Here is a 12295-nt window from a genome sequence, read left to right as displayed (position 1 = left end):
TCTCACGTCTCCCACGTCTCTCATGTCCATCACCTCAGTACAATGTGTCTCAGTCCTGCAATAGCTCGATATAATGACAGTCCTCTGTTTTCAATTATCAGACACAGTAGATTAGATGTTGACATATTCTTCACTGGTGACTAAACGAGACCAGAAGTGATTAAGCGGTGTGGAAAACAGGATGGACATTCTGCAGTCATGCAGGAGAACAACAGTCAGGAGACCTGTAAGCACCAAGAGCCCACTACAGACATGCTCCTGCTGAATGTTCCTCGATCTCGGATGAAACAGGCCCTTTGCTGTCTCTGCACTGAGACCCTGGAAGAGTCTACTGGTAGACATCAGACATGCTTGTGCTGTGACTGCTTTGAAATCAAATATATTTTTCTTCCATAACAGAGTAGTGTGTGTGTGTGTGTGTGTGTGTGTGTGTGTGTGTGTGTGTGTCAGGGCTTTACATTAACTTTTTTGCTCACCGGCCACTGTGGCTAGTGGTTTTCCTGAGTCACTAGCCATTCAGCCTTTTCACTAGCCACAATTTTGTTGCCAGGAAATCGAAGTTTTTTATTCACCATGATATGTTAAAGTTCGGAAGATCTAGATTTAATTATGAATGGCAGCGTATAATGTATCTCTACAGTAGCACTCAAGTATTCAGTGCTGTTAAGGTCGCTCCCTATATGACAACATGCAACCAATTCAGACAAAAATATAAAGAGTATTCTGTTTATTGAACTCAAATTTAAGCCCCTTACAATATGAAATATCGTATAATATGAAAAATAACATTCAGTACAACTGAACTGATTCTAATATTAAAAGTCCAATTCAAAACATTTATCATTGAAAAACGTTTGATGTTTTGATATGCAAGTATTATGTGTATTATCAAGTATTATTATGCATATTATGTATTATCTATTAATAGTGTGTGTGTGTGTGTGTGTGTGTGTGTGTGTGTGTGTGTGTGTGTGTGTGTGTGAGGCTTCCAGCAAGGCAAGGCAAGGCAAGGCAAGTTTATTTATATAGCACATTTCATACACAGTGGCAGTTCAATGTGCTTTACAGAAGTAAAAGCAAAACAGTAAACAATAGAAAATAAAATTACATAAAATAAATGGGGAAGAAAAATAATAAGAATTAAACAATAGTAGAAATAAAATAATAAAATGAAGTAAAAGTTCAGTAAAAGAAAAAAAAACAGCAGAATAAAATAGAATAAAAGTTAAGTAAAATTTAAAACATGCAGAGACTGTAAAAGTTAAGAGTTTAAAACATGTAGAGATGACAATATTAATAATTTAGCAGAAAGCATCTGAGAACAGCTTGGTCTTTAGTCTAAATTTGAAGCTGCCAACAGCAGGAGCATTTTTGATGTCCTCTGGCAGTTGGTTCCATAGCTGTACTGCATAGTAGCTAAAAGCTGCTTCACCACACTTTGTTTTAACAACAGGTTTTACCAGTAAATTTTGCTGCTGCGATCTGGTAGATCTGATGGGGTTAGGCCGCTGCAACATATCAGAGAGGTAATTGGGCCCTGTACCATTTAAAGATTTGTACACCAGCAGCAATGCTTTAAAGTCAATTCTGTAGCTTACTGGAAGCCAATGAAGGGACCTTAGAATTGGAGTAATGTGTTCTGTTCTTTTTGTTCGTGTGAGAACCCTAGCCGCTGCATTTTGAACCAGCTGAAGTCGTTTGATGGTCTTTTTTGGCAGGTCTGTGAAAAGGCCATTGCAGTAATCAACCCTACTAGAGATGAAGGCATGCATAAGTTTTTCCAGATCAGCAGGCCATAAGTTGATAGCTGGGGCGGGATCAACTTCTTTCCAATCGTGTGAACGTTTCTAAACAGCAGCTCCATCCTCTCCGGCTCAGCCGACTTCATGACAGCCAGGGACTGAAAGCAATGCTGTCCTGTAGTGACCAGCTGTCTTCGCCTGTTTTGATGTTATAGTACTGATGTGCGCATTTGACTTTTCGTGATCCTTTATAGTTTCGAGTTTAAAATTACTGGTGCCTGTCTTTGCCAGACTTTCTACAGTCTTCGCAGTACATGGTATTTTCGGTTTTGCTATGAACTAGCCAATCTCACCCAAACTTCCATTTGTCATTGAACTGTCTTATCTTCCTATTTGCGTTTTGTTCATCTCCATGGCCGCAGCCAGCTCTGAGGCCCCCGCAGTCCGGACCTCGGTCATTTTTAAGAGCTGAAAATACATTTGTATGCTAAATATTCAACTGGATAAAAAAAATAAAGAATAACATTAAAACATCTCCGTAAAAAGTGCATTGTTAATGATGTTAAACGTTGATTCTGTCTCTGTTTGGTGCGCGCGGCTCTGAGACCAAGAACACAAAAGCGAATGAGCGCGCGCGCGACTCGGGGGAGGAACACAGTGCAGGAGACACAGGGTTTCCATGGTAACCATCAGCGCACTTTCATGAAGCTGTTAAATTTACATTTTTGAACTTCGTAGTCAGCTGGGATAGGCTCCAGCTTGTCTGCGACCCTGTAGAACAGGATAAAGCGGCTAGAGATAATGAGATGAGATGAGATTAAAACATATTTCCCAGCTTAAGGTTGGTCCATATCGTGAAATACTGTGACCTCGGCCCAGAGGCCTCGGTCAGTATTTTCAAGACCTCGGTCACGGTATTTCATGATATGGACCCCCCCAGCTAGTAAATAATACACACACACATACACACACACATGACGGTACTGTTCCGTCCCAGGTTATGAGAGATGCGTTACACTGATTCTGACAACATGATGACATCTTGGCTACAGCCTACAAAAAAAAAAAAAAAAAACTTACGAATGAGTACGCCTTTTCAACCAACAGGGAACAGGTTCTTGAACCGATTCCATTCAGGATTCTTTGAACAAGAACAGAATCCGTTCTCTGTGGGTCGAAAAGGGGTAGCGTCCCAGTTCGGTTATACTAAACATAGGCACTAATGGAACGCTGATCAGCCAATCAAATTAGTGAGTCTGTATATTACTGAACTGTTGTATAATTAGTTAATTAGCTGATTATAGCTGAACCAGGGGAAAATGGTGCATTCCAGGACCACATTCAGGAACCTGTGGTGTAATGTAAACGTGGCCATGTTTTGCCTCTAGTGGCTTTCCATATAGGATGCACCATCAAAACCCTATATTCAATATCTTGAAAGAGGCTAAAGAGGAGCTCAAGAGGAGCTCATATGACTCTCTGAGCAGATCGGGTTTACTTTTCAGGTTTACTCCATACTATATGTGCAGCAGCGCAGTTGTAGCCTGCCTTGTTTGTGATTTTAAAAATAAATAATTCGATAAGCCAAAGCAATAGAGTGGAAAGTTTCAACTTAGGTTTGCCTTGGATAACTTTGCCTAAAACATACTGATTTTTTCCCAGAATTTTTTTTGTGTAGGTGTAACGGATGCCGGATTGTTAATGTATCTCAGTTCCATAGGCTACATGGTTGGGTATCTTTTGTCCTCATTGCTTGGGCCAGATCAAACCATTAAACAAGCTTCAATTATTCTTACTCTTGCCACATACATGATTTTTTTTTTTTCAAAACTGATGATATTCAGTTCAAACACCATTAAAAGTAATTTCAGGAATAGATCTCTTGTGTGGCGTGTAATTCACCCCTCTCATTTAAATATGGCGAACATGTTTCGGCGCGCGCTTTGCGCATCACGGACCTCGGTGATTTTAAAATGCTGCTCCGGCCCTGATCATCTCTGCCCCTTTTTCCCTGAGCAGCAGGGTTTGAAACTCCAGCTATACGCCGCCACATAGTGCGCTTGTCAGTCGTCAGCAACTTTGTTGCTTCGTTCATTAACCGCAGGTTACCGTATCAGTGATTTTATCTGAGCCGTTAACGAACATTCTAAACAATTCTAACATGTTGTCAGAATGTTTATGCAGGCGCTCATGGGAGTTGTAGGCGTGTAATATTACATTGCAATGCGTTTATTATATCAGATGCCTTCAGAGAAAACTACAATTAAAATATATTGTCATACCACAGAATAAACCACCCGCCAAAGTGGCTAGTGGGACTAAAGTCATTACCCGCCAAAGCCCAGTTTTACCTGCATTTGGCGGGTGGGCGGGTGCTAATGTAAAGCCCTGGTGTGTGTGTGTGTGTGTGTGTGTGTGTGTGTGTGTGTGTGTGTGTGTGTGTGTGAATTGTGTGTTTATGTCCTATTAGCTAATGTTCTTGTCTAATGCAGTCAAGAGCACTAAGAGATCATGTAAACATGGGTTCCACATGGACTCACCCTCTCTGGAAGAGATCCACATTGTGAAATTTGTGCAGCTCCACAGAAAACTCCACAGTGCCCTGTACTTCAGACATCACCTATTCCATCACCTACAGGGAGACATAGAGGGGACAAAGGGCATCAGTTTAGCACTCTGTAAGAGCAGAGGTGTCCGATCTGATAAGAGGACACTTAATCCCTAATATGTGGTCAAAAGCAAAACGGAGACCGATGGGCGTGAGTGTCTGTCTTTCAATGAGACACATTTGCATGTCAGAGTGAGAGAGATGGGTGTGTACTGGAGGGACACAGATAGATATGACTTGAATTGGACAGATGGATGTGTCTTAGCATGGGACATATGAGTGTGCATTGGAGTGAGCCAAATGGACATGTCTTTGACTGACATATGGGTGTGTCTTTGAGTGAGACAACTGGGTGTATCTGAGTTAGACATGTGGGCATGTCTTTGAGTGAGAAAGATGCATGTTTCTTTGAGTTAGACAGATGGGCATGTTTTTGTGAGGTATATGGATATGTCTTTGAGTAAGACAGATGGGTGTGCCTTTAAGTGAGACAGTTGGGCATGTCTTTGATTTGTATAGATGGGTGTGTCTGAGTGAGATGGATGGGTGTGTCTTTGAGTGAGACAGTTGGGCATGTCTTTGATTTTAATAGATGGGTGTGTCTGAGTGTGACAGATGGGTATGTCTTTGAGAGGCATATGAGCATGTCTTTGAGTGAGACAGTTGGGCATGTCTTTGATTTTGTATCTTTGAGCAAGACAGATGGGTATGTCTTTGAGTGAGACAGATGGGCATGTCTTTGAGTGAGACATATGGGCATATCTTTTAGTGAGACAGATGCGTACTGTATGTGTTTGGGCGAGACAGATGGGCATGTCTTTGAGTGAGACAGATGGGCATGTCTTTGAGTGAGACATATGGGCATATCTTTTAGTGAGACAGATGGGTACTGTATGTGTTTGGGTGAGACAGATGGGCATGTCTTTGAGTGAGACAGATGGGTACTGTATGTGTTTGGGTGAGACAGATGGGCATGTCTTTGAGTGAGACAGATGGGCATGTCTTTGAGTGAGACAGATGGGCATGTCTTTGAGTGAGACAGATAGGCATGTGTTTGAGTGAGACAAATGGGTACTGTATGTGTTTGGGTGAGACAGATGGGCATGTCTTTGAGTGAGACAGATGGGCATGTATTTGAGTGAGACAGTTGGGTATGTCTTTGAGTGAGACAGATGGACGTGTCTTTGAGTGAGACAGATGGGCATATCTTTGAGTGAGACAGTTGGGAATGTCTTTGATTTTAATAGATGGGTGTGTCTGAGTGTCACAGATCAAGTCAAGTCAACTTTATTTTCAAATATGCTATACATGCTCGACATACAGCGCAGATGAAATTTCAGTCCTCTCTGACCCACGGTGCAAACAGGCAATGCAATAAATAAAAATAGAATAATTGAAATAAACAATATAAACAGTATAAACATTCTAGATAAGAACAAGACATAGACTAAACACTCATATATATCATCTCATTATCTCTAGCCGCTTTATCCTGTTCTACAGGGTCACAGGCAAGCTGGAGCCTATCCCAGCTGACTACGGGCGAAAGGCGGGATACACCCTGGGCAAGTCGCCAGGTCATCACAGGGCTGACACATAGACACAGACAACCATTCACACCTACGGTCAATTTAGAGTCACCAGTTAACCTAACCTGCATGTCTTTGGACTGTGGGGGAAACCGGAGCACCCGGAGGAAACCCACACGGACACGGGGAGAACATGCAAACTCCGCACAGAAAGGCCCTCGCCGGCCACGGGGCTTGAACCCGGACCTTCTTGCTGTGAGGCGACAGCGCTAACCACTACACCATATATATATATATATATATATATACACACACACACACACACACACACACACACACACACATATATAAATTGGAGCAAATAAACAGTCAAGGGCACTTGAGGTATAGCAGGTAAACATGAAATAAGCAGTATAAACAATTAACTAATAGCTGTTAAGGTGAGGTAGTGCGGGATAGTGCAAATGAGCGAGATAAAGTGAAATGTGCAGTTCCTGAGTTCAGTGTGTGAATGAATGTTGAGAGTGTGTGTGTGTGTGTGTGTGTGTGTGTGTGTGTGTGTGTGTGTGTGTGTGTGTGTGTGTGTGTTGGGGGGACTGTGAGGGTGACATGTCAGATGCTGAAGGGGGGGCAGAATCTGTGGCAGGGGCAGAGGGGGGAGGAGGGGCAGAACAGGGAGGGAGTTGAGCCTCCTGACCACCTGGTGAAAGAGACTGTCCTTGAACCTGCTGGTTTTGGCCCGGAGACTCCGTAGTCTCCTCCCCAACGGCAGCAGACTGAAGAGGCTGTGAGATGGGTGGGGTCACCTGCAATCCTGATGGCTTTGCGGGTGAGGCAGGAGTTATAGATTTCCATAAGAGAAGGGCGAGAGACACCAATGATCCTCTCAGCTGCTCTCACGATGCGCTGCAGAGTCTTGCAGCAGGACACGGTGCAGGCACCGTACCACACGGTGATGCAGCTGGTCAGGATGTTCTCAATGGTGCCTCTGTAGAACGTGTGCATGATGGGGGCCAGGACTCTTGCTCTCCTCAGTTTGCGGAGGAAGTACAGATGCTGTTGGGCTTTTTTGGCCAGTGATGCGGTATTGTTGTTCCAGGACAGGTCTTCAGAGATGTGCACACCCAGAAACTTGGTGCTGCTCACCCTCTCCACTGCAGTACCATTGATAGTTAGTGGAGCGTGCTGGGTGTGCGCTCTCCTGAAGTCCACAACAATCTCCTTTGTCTTCTCCACATTCAGGCAGATTGTTGTCCTTGCACCACATGGCCAAGGGGCTTACACCTCACTCCTGTAGATTGTCTCATCGCCATTGTTGATGAGACCCACCACAGTCGTGTCATCCACAAACTTAATGAAGAGATTAGAGCTGGATGTTGGTGTGCAGTCATGGGTTAGCAGAGTGAAGAGGAGGGGGCTCAGCACACATCCTTGGGGGGCCCCTGTGTTCAATGTGATGGTGCTGGAGGAGTTGCTGCCGACGGTCTCCCCGTCAGGAAGTCCAGCAGCCAGTTGCACAGGGAAGTGTTGAGTCCCAGCTGGTCCAGTTTATGAATGAGCTGCTGAGGAATGATTGTGTTGCATGCTGAGCTAAAGTCTATGAACAGCATTCTGACATACGAGTCTTTAGTCTCCAGGTGGGTGAGGGCTGAGTGGAGGGCAGTGGAGATGCCGTCATCCATCGAACTGATATGCAAACTGGAAAGGGTCCAGGGCGGGGGGGGGGGGGGGGGGGGGGGCAGACTTGATATGCCGCATGACTAGCCACTCGAAGCACTTCATGAGGATGGGAGTGAGTGCGACAGGGCGGTAGTCATTGAAGCAGGAGGCAGACGGCTTCTTCAGGATCAGGATGATGGTGGTGGCTTTGAGGCATGTGGGGACAACAGCCTGGCTCAACGAGATGTTGAAGATGTCTGTAAAGACATCTGTGAGCTCCTTGGCAGTCTCTCAGGACACGACCAGGAATGTTATCAGGACCCGGGGCTTTACATGCATTTGTCGTTCTGAGAGCTCTCCTCACGCTGTCTGGGGACAGCGTCAACACCTGGTCACCAGGAGGTGGTGGGGTCTTCTGTGCCATGGTGCTGTTGTCTGCCTCAAAGCGAGCGAAGAAGTCGTTCAACTGATTCAGCAGAGAGGTGGAGTTATCACAGGTCTGCAGTGAGGGCTTGTAGTCTGTGATGGTCTGAATCCCCCGCCACAGGTTCCTGGTGTCTCTGCTGTCGTTGAAGCAGTCAGCAATGTTCCTGGAATACTGTTTCTTGGCCACCCTGATGCCTTGTGACAGGTTGGCCCTCGCTATCCTCAGGCCCACCTCGTCCCCAGCTCTGAAGGTGGCGTTCCGAGCTCTCAGGAGCCTGTGGACTTCCCCTGTCAGCTATGGCTTCTGATTGGCCCGAATGGAGATGGTTCTGGTGACCGTAACGTCATCCACACACTTCCTTATGTAGGCAGTGACGGTCTCTGTGTACTCCTGGAGATCTGTGGTGTTGTTGTAGGTGGCCGCCTGTCTGAACATGCTCCAGTCAGTGGTGGAAAAACAGTCTTGGAGTGCCTCTGAGATGGGCATGTCTTTGAGAGGCATATGGGCATGTCCTTGATTTTGTGTCTTTGAGTAAGACAGATGGGTATGTCTTTGAGTGAAGCAAATGGGTGTGTCTTTGAGTGAGACAGATGGGCATGCCTTTAAGTGAGACAGATGGGCATATCTTTGAGTGAGACACATGGGTGTGTCTTTGAGTAAGACAGATGGGCGTGACTTTCAGTAAGACAGATGGGCATGTCTTTGAGTGAGACAGATGGGTGTGTCTTTGAGTGAGACAGATGGCTGCCTTTGAGTAGGACAGATCGGCGTGTCTTTGAGTGAGACAGATGGGTGTGTTTTTGAGTGAGACAGATGGGTGTGTTTTTGAGTGAGACAGATAGGTGTCTTTGAGTGAGACAGATGGGCATACCTGTGAGTAAAGCAAATGGGTGTGTCTTTGAGTGAGACAGATGGGCATATCTTTGAGTGAGACACATGGGTGTGTCTTTGAGTAAGACAGATGGGCATGTCTTTGAGTGAGACAGATGGGCGTGTCTTTCAGTAAGACAGACGGGCATGTCTTTGAGTGAGACAGATGGGTGTGTCTTTGAGTGAGACAGATGGGTGTGTCTTTGAGTGAGACAGATGGCTGTGTCTTTGAGTGAGACAGATCGGCATGTCTTTGAGTGAGACAGATCAGCGTGTCTTTGAGTGAGACAGATGGGTGTGTTTTTGAGTGAGACAGATGGGTGTGTTTTTGAGTGAGACAGATGGGTGTCTTTGAGTGAGACAAATGGGCATGTCTTTGAGTGAGACAGATGGGTGTCTTTGAGTGAGACAGATGGGTGTGTTTTTGATTGTAATAGATGGGCATATAAAATACATATGCTATTTTATTTCTACATTACATGAAATATTTAAAACTTTATATTTTCTGTCACTGTGATTTCTTCCAAGAATAAAATACCTGCCAAGAAATTTCATGGACACACTTTAATGTTTGAAAAATCATAATGTGCCTTTCTGAAGAGAATCAGAGTGAGTGCATCATTTCATTATCCCGAGAGAGGAATTCAGTGAAATGAGAAAGATGTGAGTGATGTGAGGTAAAAGCTGAGAGACAGGCCGTGTGACTCTCACAGCTCTCTGCGTCTGTTGCTCTGTGTTCATCATCACTGTTTGCTCATTGCTACAGCCCGTGTTTACCTTAGCAACCCATTGTTAGCATTATGGAAGTAACAATGGCCTGGATGAAGGTAATAGCAGGAGACGAGTCTCTGATTACCCGAGCACTGAGTCATCGAGGGCGATGTTTGCCCTGATCGGCATGGTGGTGTCAGAGGAGCTCTGCTTCATAGCAACAGATAATGAGGAACACGCTAATCATGGGGTGTACAGATGGACAAACAGGATTCAAACTAATCTGGATTTGAAGACCCAGAACAGTTGAGTCTGACTGTCAGTTCATTCAGTTTTCACTTTTTATTATTTCTGTCTAAAGTAACAAAAAGAGATTTGGATTTCATAAAAAAAAATAAAATAAAATAACTGCATGAGAAATAAGACCTGACCCCGCCCATGAAGAAATAAGATACAACAGAATTGTCCGAGTTGTATTTTTTTTAATGAAAGCATGCATTAGATGTAAAGAGAAGAGCAAAATTATCCTCTTGAGTTTAAGACACATCCCATTCCCCTAAGTGATGTGGGAACACTGGATTCATCATTTCAGGAAATATTACAGACTGACAAGTGCACTGAATACTGAAGTGTAGAGAAAACTAGTGTATGGAATACTCAAATATATGGAATACTCAAATATATGGAATACTGAAGTATAGAGAATACGGAAGTGTATGGAATACTGAAGTATAGAGAATATTGAAGTGTATGGAATACTGAAGTGTATGGAATACTGAAGTGCATGGAATTACTGAAGTATAGGGAATAATGAAGTGGGAGGAATACGAACATGTATGGAATACCAAATTGCACAGAATACTGAAGTACAGAGAATACTGAAGTGTTTCAAATACTGAATTATAGAGAATACTGAAGTGTATGGAATACTGAAGTGTAGTAGTGGCTATCCTTCAGGATTTAAGGATGATGGTCTCCTAATCACTAGTGGCTGGATGGATTCTGAGATGACTGAAGAGCCCCAGTCTAGTTGTGCACTGCTTCTGCCTGATGTTGCAAGTGGTCATGATGAGGAGTTTTGGGTGATCTGGGTCTCTTTGTCATTCCTTCCACTTTCTTCTCTTCTCCTCAGTGTTGCTCATCTGTGTCTTCTCAATTTTTTCCATTCCTTCATAGATCAGCACTCTCTAGTTAGTACAATCTTTGGCTTGTTCTTCCCAGTTCTCCCAGTTGATGTTGCAGTTTTTCAGATTTGATTACAGAAGATCTTTATAGTGCTTTTTTCTGTCCTCACCTGGTCCACTTTCCTTCGCTCAGTTGTGAGTAGAAAACCTGTTTTGGGGAGTCGATTGTCATCCATCCTGATGACGTGACCCACCCATCGCAGCTGGTTCTTGATGATGATGGATTCGATACTCTGTTGTTTTGTTTCAGTCAGGACACTGATGTTGGTGCCATATTCTTCCCAACTGATATGCAGAATGTTCCTCAGGCAGTTTTGATGGAATCGTTTGAGGGACTTCAGATGGCGGCGGTATGTTGTCCAACTCTCGGATCTGTACAGGAGAGCTGGAATAACTACGGCCCTGTACACAAGGATTTTCATCTCACTGCAGAGGTCTCTGTTTTGAAAGACATGAGAGCAAAGCTGGCTGAAGGCAGGCGCTTGATGACACATAGCTGCCCAGGTATGGAAAGTGGCTCATGTTTTCCAGGAGCTGTCCATTTAGTGTCACTGCAGGGGCTTTCAAGTGGGTTTTGAGAGGAGGTGATTGGTATAAGATTTGAGTTTTCATCCAGCTGACATGAAGACCAAGCTTGGTATAGGCTTCATCGAAGGTTTCAAGAATCTTCTAAATTCCATCCTTTGTGTAGGATGCCACACTATTACATATCATCAGCATACTGGAAGTCCAGGAGGGAGGTGATGGTCATTTTGTTTTTGGACCTCAACCGACTCAGGTTGAAGAGTTTCCCATCAGTTCTGTAAACTATGTTGATGCCGGGTGATAGTTTCTCTTTGACCAGGTGCATGATGGTGGCAACAAAGATAATGAACAGTGTTGGGGTGATGGCGCAGCCCTGTTTCTCTCCAGATTTTCAGGGTGGGCAGAGCGGATCCAAAATAGGGCTGTTCAGTAACAGGTGCAGCTGCTGAAGAGTCCTCCTGCTTCATCCAAGGACTTGATGACCTATTCATGCATCTGCTGCTTCCGTGCTGGGTCCAAATTAAGGGCTTCCAGACTCAAAATCCTGCTCCCGTCACTCATTGCTGGTCACCAAAAGACTTTGTGGGTTGATTAGAAGAAGGCTGTGCGTGAATTCGTTAAACGTGTTGATGTCGTTGCACACCGACAAACACATGATCCTTGACAGCTCTCTGACTGGATCCAAAGGCTGGGAGTCCCAGACGATTGGGGTTGGAGATCTGCTGCAGCCTTCTTCCGCTTTCACAGCCATTCAGTGCTCCGATGGCGTCCACCTCTTTCACCTGATCCAGCGTTGAGGACTTCCCTGGGGCTATTTAACCCATAGTTGGGACCCACACAGGTACTACCATCCTAGGTCAGGATGGACCTAGGAGCAATGGTAACTAATGGGTGGCTCCACACTCCCCAAAGCTTCAGAACTCCTGAACTGAAGCCTTACCACCGGATGTAGTTTTACGTCATACCCAGAATGAACTGTAGTGTACAGCATACCAAAGTGGACGGAATACCGGAGTGGATGGAATACTGAAGTGTATTGA

At 44.6% G+C, this 12295-nt stretch overlaps 1 protein-coding gene across 3 annotated transcripts in view; it reads right to left on the bottom strand.

Annotated features, from left to right (window-relative positions):
- fam135b (family with sequence similarity 135 member B) overlaps positions 1 to 12295 on the bottom strand; it is a 139243-nt gene that overhangs the window by 98984 nt on the left and 27964 nt on the right. For all 3 annotated transcript variants that reach the window (XM_060915377.1, XM_060915378.1, XM_060915379.1), the window contains one exon: positions 4283 to 4374. In XM_060915377.1, the coding sequence (XP_060771360.1) occupies positions 4283 to 4359 (77 nt within the window). In that variant the 5' untranslated portion in view covers positions 4360 to 4374. The remainder of the gene's footprint in view (positions 1 to 4282; positions 4375 to 12295) is intronic.

Source organism: Neoarius graeffei, chromosome 2 (genome assembly GCF_027579695.1).
Source record: "Neoarius graeffei isolate fNeoGra1 chromosome 2, fNeoGra1.pri, whole genome shotgun sequence".
Classification (NCBI taxonomy): domain Eukaryota; kingdom Metazoa; phylum Chordata; class Actinopteri; order Siluriformes; family Ariidae; genus Neoarius; species Neoarius graeffei.
This window is presented reverse-complemented; position numbering and strand designations above follow the sequence as displayed.